At 40.9% G+C, this 9,261-nt stretch overlaps 1 protein-coding gene across 1 annotated transcript; it reads right to left on the bottom strand.

Annotated features, from left to right (window-relative positions):
- Nucleotides 1-608: 608 nt before the first annotated feature.
- Nucleotides 609-9,261, bottom strand: pmp22b (peripheral myelin protein 22b). Its single transcript, XM_063482687.1, has 5 exons — nucleotides 9,133-9,261; nucleotides 8,274-8,364; nucleotides 7,893-7,977; nucleotides 4,733-4,873; nucleotides 609-2,961 (listed from the first exon to the last, which is right to left on the bottom strand). Exons 2-5 carry the CDS (start codon nucleotides 8,349-8,351, stop codon nucleotides 2,801-2,803), a joined length of 465 nt encoding a protein of 154 aa, XP_063338757.1. The 5' UTR covers nucleotides 8,352-8,364; nucleotides 9,133-9,261; the 3' UTR covers nucleotides 609-2,800.

The following is a 9,261-nucleotide window of genomic DNA, read 5'->3' on the forward strand; positions in this document are numbered from 1 at the left end:
AATGGTAGATGGTGAAATGACATGCAGTACTCCAATTGTACCACACAGCGGCAGTGTTTGCTAATCTAGTATGAGACGTATAGTAAATGTTGGCATTGCTACTGTGTGCTTCCACTGGATGGCAGTATTGCATAGGACATGCAAAAGTTTTAAGCCTGTAACTATGTACATTGACCTAAGGAAAATGATATGTGCCCGGGTACACCATGATGACATAATACATTGGAATGGTATAATGTGGTATGCACATCTGCACACACAGAGACTTTCCCAGTCTGTAAACAACAACAACACACACCCACACGCTCGCAGACCAGAATGCAGTGTCCCCATTTTACCCAGTGCTAGAATGTCAGAGGGGGCAGTAGTAGGAGACTGTGACCGCCTGAGCCTGCAACAAGAATCCTTCTTTAGAGAGTACTCTTTCACTGCTGGAGATTTAGACGCATCATCAGCTCAGTGCAAAAGTGCTAGCTGAGGAGTGACTGTTATAGAAATAGAATATTCAGACTCCATTAGTCAGAATGGCTGAGTGTTCTTCAGACTGATTAGATATGTTATAGATGTGTGCACTGCGACTGAAAGACACAGTAAGCTCCATTAAGGTGGCAAGAATCATCCTTTAATGGTTAAATTCAAAGTAGCTTTTGGTAATATCAAGAGCATTTGGTTTTGGTGTAAACATAGCACAGCCGAAAGTGGCAGCTTTACACAAAATAATCAAGAGGGCAGTTGTCATTAGAGGCAGTCTCTTCTAACTGGACCCAATGAAGAGCATCATGCTGAAAAACCATAGCAGACTGTTATCTAGTGTAAGCTCAGAATGAAATACTTGAATCCAACACAGTGTAGTTCTTTTTTGGAAGGGGAGAGGATCTCAGAGGAGATGCTATCAAGTGGAGGACAGATGCTTTCTCATTAGTGTTCAGAACATGCTCCCAGTCCTCTTATTTCTGATGTCACGAGAGACACAGTATACACTGAAACGCTATCTGCGTGTTTTGAATAGCTGGCATCGTGCGCCATGTGGGTGACACAAGTCGCATACAGCATTTGCAACCACATGCACTAACCTAGGTTTGACTGGCTAAATTGCACACAGACATTTACAGGCTGCATTTCAGTTGCCGATGTCTTCGACTGATCTCATAAGGTTTCACACACATCAGTTATAGCAAATATGCCACGACACATGGGTAGTAGTCATCATTTTCCACATTAAGCTTTTGTAGCCCAGAAAAGTGTGTCTCAAAGTTTACGGGCAAACAGCAAAAAGACTTCTGCAAAATGTAACGGTTTACTTTACATGCATAAAGTGTTACAGTCCCTTGTAACAGTGGAATACACAGTATTAGATAATGTGAAAGTAGTTTTATTTAGTAAGTGAGTGTTTTAGGCTAGATTGTCATAAACATCTGTTATGCACAACATATAAACAGTAAGGTTTTATACAGTAGACCAAAAAACCATCTAAACGTCAGTGGGCAGAGACTGCAGCATGTCAAACTTCAAGTATGTGAAACAGACAGTTGTATCATTACTGCAAACCTCTCTGTCCTTTTATCACTTAATAGAGTTAATATTTCAGTCATGTTTTTTCCTATCATCTCATATTTTATATGGCTTCAACTTGGTGGCATTTATTCTAGTAGCATTAAATGTATAACTTCTTCCTTTATGTATAATGCCCCACAGTGATTATGCTCTTTCTGATATTCTTCTACAAAGACTTCTTCTTGAGAATTGAACAGCCATACGCGCGAGGCGAACACAAACATCAGAATGATGGAAAATTAAGGCAAACAGAGCTGAAAAATAAAAGCTTATTTAAAGTTCTTTCTCTGTGATCTGACTATAAACTCGCAGAATAATACTGACATTCCATTCTAAATGACTTTCGATTTCATTAGTGCACCACCCCAACCGTGTTTATCCGCCGTTTACAGTAGCTGATAAAAGGGGGAAAAAAAATAATCAGACACTGCAAAGTGAAATCGGCTGTGTTCCCTAAAGAAGCAGCCAGGCACTAGATGTAGAAGTGCACCGCTGGCTGAGTCTCACTTTAATTAATGGCAAGCTGTTTGACTCTAAACAATAACAAAGCAAATCTGCTGTAAATGATTGCTATCAGTAATAGGAATGATAAATACATAGCACCATCTTTTGTTGAAAGTAAGAAATAGAAAAAAGACTGAAAACAAATACACTTAAACTTGCAAATTCACAAATAGAAAAGGACCAAATCCATATTCATGGCTATGCTACATCCATGGATGTTACCACTCTCTTTTGTAAAGCAACCCCGTCGAAAATGCTTAATTAACCTCTCTATTTCTATACATGCACTTTGGTTAGTATACTTCAAGAAACACTTTTTTTCTCTCTTACTTATTACTTGGCAATTACCGAAACAAAAAAGGCAAAAAAAAAAAAATCCCACAACAAAAATAGTCTATAATTATTTCATCATTACAAACAAAGACTGAGGCACTTAATCAGCTAAAATAAAGCTCATAGTATCCATTGACAGAGCAACACAAAAACTATGTACATATATGTAAAAAGTGTTATAAATATGTTTTAAACCATAGATACTATATACATCTTTAAACTGAGACAGTATTGGTGTTTTTGTGTTTTGGTTTGATTTTTGGTATTAATCCCCCCTTCTGTGAACTGGGTGTTTTGGCCTGGTAGCTCCACTGGTAGTTGGGCGTCACGAGTTATACTTCAGAGGGGTACTGATAGCACTTGCAGTTGGGCGGGGGGGTTACTGGGAACAGTGGGATGGAGTGACGGCTCATTCTCGCTTCCTCAAGATGACATAGATGAGTCCGCTGATCAGCGCCAAGGGGAAGGCCACCCACGCCAGGATGTAGGAGTAGCCAAATGAATTTCCCTCCGGCACCCATTCTGGACTCATCACTGTGTAGATGATGGCTCCGCTCATCACAAACAAACCTGCAAGGGGGAAAAGGTGACTTTTTAATAATACTGGCCATAATCATCTTAGTGTTAGATCAGGTTTCTGTGTGTCTTGTGTCCTGGGTTGAACCCTGCTTGGCGGCAGTAACGAGCAGGTCAGTTTCCCAGAAGGCATTCCCCCGCATTACATCACACTTTTTCATGCTTGTTGAACCCCATTCTGACCTATGTAAGCTTTTCCAGCTCTGCCCACCGACCACCCTTGTCTGACATGGCACGATCTGTTTGTCAGACCCCCCCATCCTCCCACGCCACACCTCCCACCGCCAGCCTTACTGACATTTGAACACTGCGCGGCTGGCAGTGTTCCCAGTGTCATTCCTGTTTGGCTGAGTGGGCAACTGGGTGCCAGGCAATGTGCTGGCACCGTGGAGAGAAAACCTGGGATTTTGTAAAGGGCTGCCAAGAGAGAACACAATGGACTTGCAGTAGAGATGGTCGCTGGCCAAAGGGCATGGAGTACAATGAACAAGGGGAGTATAAAAACCATTAGTAACTGGCTCATACCTCCTAAATCTGATTCTCTCCAATAGAACATGGGAAGTGAGCATCCACTAATGGTTTCTTGGTGGTGGTGGATTTGTACTGTATGAGTAACACCTTTTGAGACTACCCAAGTGTTGCTGTGTTATTAATACAGGTCAGAGTAGCGCGGAAGATAGACTACCATTCAAAAGTTTGCATGCACTTCCCAGAGGGTACTGCATGGCAGAATGCTATGGTAGCCATTTTGGTTACTCTATGGAAGTCACTGACTCTGGATCCAGCAAAACAGCCCCAGACCATCACGCTTCCTCCTTCATGTTTGACATTTGATGTCACATGTTGGGGAACCATCCTTTTGCTTACGTGACGGTGTAAAAAAAATCTTGGCTGATCAACCAAAGATTTCAAATCTTGATTCATCAGTCCATGACACCTTCTTCCAGTCTTCAGTAGTCCATTGGCTGTGTTTCATGGACCAGGCAAGCCCTTTTTTTCTTATTCTGGCATCTTAGCAATGGCTTTCTTGCTGCAGCTCAACCTGTCAAACCTTCAACTCAAAGCCTTCTCTTTACAGTCAAAAATGAGACTTGCTTACCACGATAACTCTTGAACTGAACGTTTAAAGCTGTGGTCTTGTGAATTGGCTGTCACAAAGCCTGATGACTCTGATTCTGTGGTATCTTTGGATCTGCCAGACCACTTCCTGTCAGAGTTTCTCCAAGTTTCTGAGTGCCTTTTAATGGTGAAGGTGACTGTACTCACTGACACATTGAGTTTCTTCACCATTTCTCTGACAGGAACAACCTACACTTTCAAGCATTATGATCTTCTGTCTCTCTTCCTTTGTTAATTGCCTTTTACTTGCAATTTTTATAGCAACACACAACTTTTTGCAGTACAATACTCATACTACCCTACACGTGGATAGATGAGGTTATAAGTAGTCAATGAAAGTTGGGACACATTTGATAAGAACTGTTTAAATTTCTATTTTAAAAAAAAGAACTGCGGTGTTCTAAAACATTTCAGTGATTGTGTATATTGGTCATTCTTGGGGAAATAAAGTGGATTTCCATTTTCCAGCTTGTCAAAATTGGAAAAAAAGCAGATTTATTTGGTCGATACTGTTATCAATGAAATGCCTCATTTTTTAAATACATTTTTATTATATTTACTCACGTAATATAAACCTAATAATGTGTCACAAATATGTGATTTATTATTTATGGTTTTGTGAATGTGACAAGGGTGATGAACTCACTGGCAAGGATCTGGAAGGTTCCAGTGAGGAAGAAGCGTCCACCCTTCTGCAAAGTGAAGAGCTGGCAGAAGAAGAGGAAGAGAGACAGGCAGCTGAAGATGATGGATAGGATCATGACAGCCTGGACCGACTGAATCCACTCTGCAGGGGAGAGAGGGGAGTTGAAAAGAGAGAGAGAGAGAGAGTGCTGTCAGCAACAGAACGCCAGTCATCATGAACCAGAGTATAATAGATGTTTGATTGACTTAATGAACACACAACAAGATGAGAAGACAGAAATGAAAAAAATCAAAACCCAAAGTGTACTGTGCCCCTGCTGAATTTAACCATCCTCACAAATAAAACATAATGAGGCAGCCCTGGCATTGTTGACTTCTGGGAATCTATAATGGATCCTTAACAATGAAACCTAGGTATCTTATTTCTAAAAGCTCTGTGAGCCCCTCACAGTAGGACCTATGACTAAATGTGCCATATTGATTTTTCCTCCTAATCCTCCAAGGCCAGGCTTCTAGAAGCTATTAACCCATTAGACACCTGTATTGACAGAGCCTACCATGCACCATCTACTCTACTGGTGCTCAATCTCCATGTATGGTTGTGTGTTTTTGCGTTTTACTCCTGCTGCCATTCCAGGAATCATTGGACTTCCAAGCAGTGTCTATTTCTTGACTGATGGTTTTCCATGCTTACTTCCTACCCCATCAGGCCCTATCAGGTTTCTCACCTTACCTCACTTCCTGCCCCACAGGTTTCCTGAAGCACTCGCGCTTTCCCTTCCTCTATATACTTATTTAGTCTTTCTCTTTAGTCATGTTTACTATTTCTATTTTTGTGCTCTTATCTCCCTAGATCTGTGTGTATTGGCATAAGTTGCAAATGCCACTCACTAGCTGCTGTCCAGTCCTGACGCCTGCAAGTACTCCAGATAAGTCTTTAAAATATGTATTTCTGTAATATAACTCAATCTGTATGCATGCCTCTGCAAAGGTTTGACATTGAAATATATGGATTTGTCTACTTCAAAATTCTCATACATCTGTGATTTATTGATTGTCTTACATTTTTTTTTAAATAAGAGGCATATTGCGGTTTTAATGGAGGCGCACTTACAAAGTGGAAAAAAGGCACAGTGCATAATTTATTACTGCTCGTTCTCAAGAACAACAAGGATGATTAAGCGATAAAACAGCTTACTTTGTGTGATGTTTTTCACTTTAACTGACCGCATTTTAACTCAGCATTACAACAATTCATTACCCTGTAACACATTTCATGCATTTTATTCTGTGGACGTTTAAAAAACAATCACAGTTTTTCTGGTGAGACTGCATGATGACTACATAGAGTTACCAGCTCGGAGTCAGGTTTCCTACAATGACAGCAGCAGAGAATGTCCCGAGGACCACTGGCTCATAGATGAGATATGGGAAGAAACATGACACATCGCATATCTCCATCCATAAAATGTCGCCTGCTTGATACCACACCCACGCAACAATTAGATTCCACTATGATAACTGTGTTTTCAAATTTTATATATAAATCTGTGATAACATTTTGTGAATGCAGCGACAGTACACTGCTTTCTAATAAACAGCCCTCCAGCCCTCCTTCCTTCCTTCTTTCCCGACCAGTAGTAGGAAACAGTGACATCGCGCATTTCCTGGCATGAGGCATGCGTCACGGTTCAAAATAACACAGAAACCCAAGAGGGACTCGCATTCAAAAATGAACATAAACTGGGTCTGGATTCATTATTATTACGGAAATAAATTCCAGGAAGAGCAACTAAAGGATTCTGCTGAAATTCAAAACAGGAAAGTAACCGTTGAAGCTTTTCCCAAAACAGTAAACTGCAAAAATAAAACTGCTGTAGTATTCCCTCACTTGTTTATGTGGTGTAGGTCTGTGCTGGGGCAGCAGACATTCCTCGACCGCTAAATTTAGAGCAAGTAAATTTTGTGAAGTAATTTTCCTGGCTGCAAGCACGTGATGTTTAATTCACTCAGCATTTGATAACTGTGGCATCACAAGTGTGTTTGTGTGTTTTTCTTCTTTTTTTTTTTCATGGCAACACTGAAGGTTTAGAAATTCCCTAAAAATAACTGTGATGCCCATGATTATGATTTGGTTCAGAGGAAAGTTGATTGCTCAGCAAAGCTTCCAAAAGCTCTTTTGAACGCAGGCTTGGCCCCAACGTGCGAGCAGACCACTATCTTCCATCTCTCAAAGCCAAAGCAAAGACCTGGGAGCAGCACACGCGCCTTCTTAAATAAACACTCTGCGTCAGTGCACCAGTGAAAGCAAGTCAAACAAACTGACTGCACCATCAAACTACCTGGCAGAGTGTGCAACCACTGCTGCCCCTGACAAAATACACACTGGCTGAACGCAGCTCATACTAGACAAATGACATCAGCCAGCTACAGCCAGCAGCTCTTGCAGCACTGTGACGGCACTTTTAGTAGCAAAACATACAGCTGATGCAGAGTGAACTTTCATGAAGAGGAAAATATATCACCCCTTGACCTTTTTGACATTGTAAAACATTTGTATTTAGTGTCTACTATCAATATGAATATCAGTATTTCTAATTAATCCAGTGTCTGACTTTGTGTACATAAATCTCCTAATGCTGCACCTGCTGCCTTAAATTGTCCTAATGATCCCTGCAAGCTAACATGGGACACTAAGATCTGACTCCGGGCGTGACCCACCATCAGCATGCTATGTTCTGCTCACGGTGGTCCAAGGTTTCCCTGGTTTCAAACACACACGCACATAGATTTAAAACTTTAAATACTCTTTGCAGCCCCACCCTGATTCTCCACAGCTCTGTTACTATGGACTCCCAACACGAGACCTGAATATGGACATCGCACCACGACTATTTATACAGTGGCAGCCTATCAGCTAGCACTTCAAAACAGCACTGCCACATTCTCTGCCCTAGATGGCACCACAGTTCCAGAGTAACTGTGACACACCCACACCATAGGGTAGGTAAATGATGGATTTTTAAAGTAAAGCAAGTTTAAAACTGAGCTTCAGAGAGAACAGAGCAGCATGTAAATTCCCAGTAAATTCCCCAGCCACTGTATTGTCAACAAACAGTTTAAAGGCAAACAGCAAAATATAAGTGAGGCTGGTATCTGACCTCCAGTTGATGCTGGGATACATCCAGTGGCGGTAGTACAGTTTGTCCATAGGTCTGATGTGGCAGATTCACCTGTTGTCCATACCTGGTGACAACAACATACAACTCAGTCAATAAGAGAAATAGATCTCATTGGCATAGTTCTATTCCTAAGACACACATAAATAAGTTGAACAATAATTATTTTATGTTTAGTGGTGGAGGTAAAACATCCATAACGGCTCCAAGAGAGGCAGTTTGCATGTAATCCTCCACGATATCTTATATCTTCAGGATATTGAGTGCACATGCATGCCTTTCTAATTGCTCCTGCTCTGTGTGCATACTCACTATGACATCTGAACAAACAGAGACACGGGTAAACATGTCATTTTCACTCACGCTGACAATTGTTGACACAAAGAGGAGAACCAGAGCAGCGAGGTGCAGGAAGATGATTCCAAGTAGCAGGAGCAGCATCTTTACAGATGATCTGGAAAGCAGTGAGTAGAGGAGACGATCAGACGGTCAATGTACGTGTGTGTGTATTTGTGTGGATGTCAGATTGGTGGGATATGGGTGTGTCGCTGCAGCACGTTCAACGCGGACAGCCTTTTAAGAAATTTTATCTCAGCCTGTCTGTTTGAGATGACAGGATCCTTCCATAACATCAGTTTCAAAAGACAGTAAATAATTAACGATATTCTTCATATAGTCAGAGGTACGGTGCCTTTGAGTCACAGCCAGTATAACAGCAAGTTTGTTAATATGATTAAACTTTAAAGATTATCTCAAGAGGGACCCTTTTTGCTTTAACTTTTTCCAAACAACACAAAATCTTGGCTTTTTTAAGCAAAAATAAATAAATAAATTAATTAATTAATTAAATTAAATTAAATTAAATTAAATAATAATACGTCTTTTTTTTCTTTGAAACTCCTTAAATCCACCATGTATCATTTACAAAACTGCATTTATTTCAGTTATATTAGGTTTTGTTGCGGGTAGCAAAATGACTTGTTAAAACAAAGCGAAGGAAACACGATTAGACAAAGGCTTATTAATTCTGCCTATAGTTGAAATTAATATGCTAAACTTAATGCCAGTTTATTTGCGGTGACAGCTCAATTCCCCCGTGTCTGTGTGTACGCGCAATGAAGCAGTCTGCGCGGGGAAAATCTCGTTTCTGCCTTTAATCCGCCGGAACTGCCTGAGTGCGCCTGAACGTAACTAAGTTTAGAAAAAAGCAAAGTCCACTTACTTCGAGCGTAGAGCTTGTATGTCCACAAAAAGAGAAGCAAAAGCAAGTTTGCCCGAAAAAGACTCCGACAGCGGTAGTCCTCTGTGCTAAAAGTCGCTCTCAGACTAGATTGATGCCAGGACTGACGTT

Source organism: Pelmatolapia mariae, linkage group LG8 (assembly GCF_036321145.2).
Source record: "Pelmatolapia mariae isolate MD_Pm_ZW linkage group LG8, Pm_UMD_F_2, whole genome shotgun sequence".
Classification (NCBI taxonomy): Eukaryota; Metazoa; Chordata; class Actinopteri; order Cichliformes; family Cichlidae; genus Pelmatolapia; species Pelmatolapia mariae.

Bases quoted from the DNA above. Each gene is read 5' to 3' on its own strand.
- pmp22b (XM_063482687.1), bottom strand. From the start codon at position 8,351: ATGCTGCTCCTGCTACTTGGAATCATCTTCCTGCACCTCGCTGCTCTG. The intron at 7,978-8,273 runs GTGAGTGAAAAT...TGTTGTCACCAG, and splicing joins TTGTGTCAACAATTGTCAGC to GTATGGACAACAGGTGAATC. The intron at 4,874-7,892 runs GTCAGATACCAG...TCTCCCCTGCAG, and splicing joins TATCCCAGCATCAACTGGAG to AGTGGATTCAGTCGGTCCAG.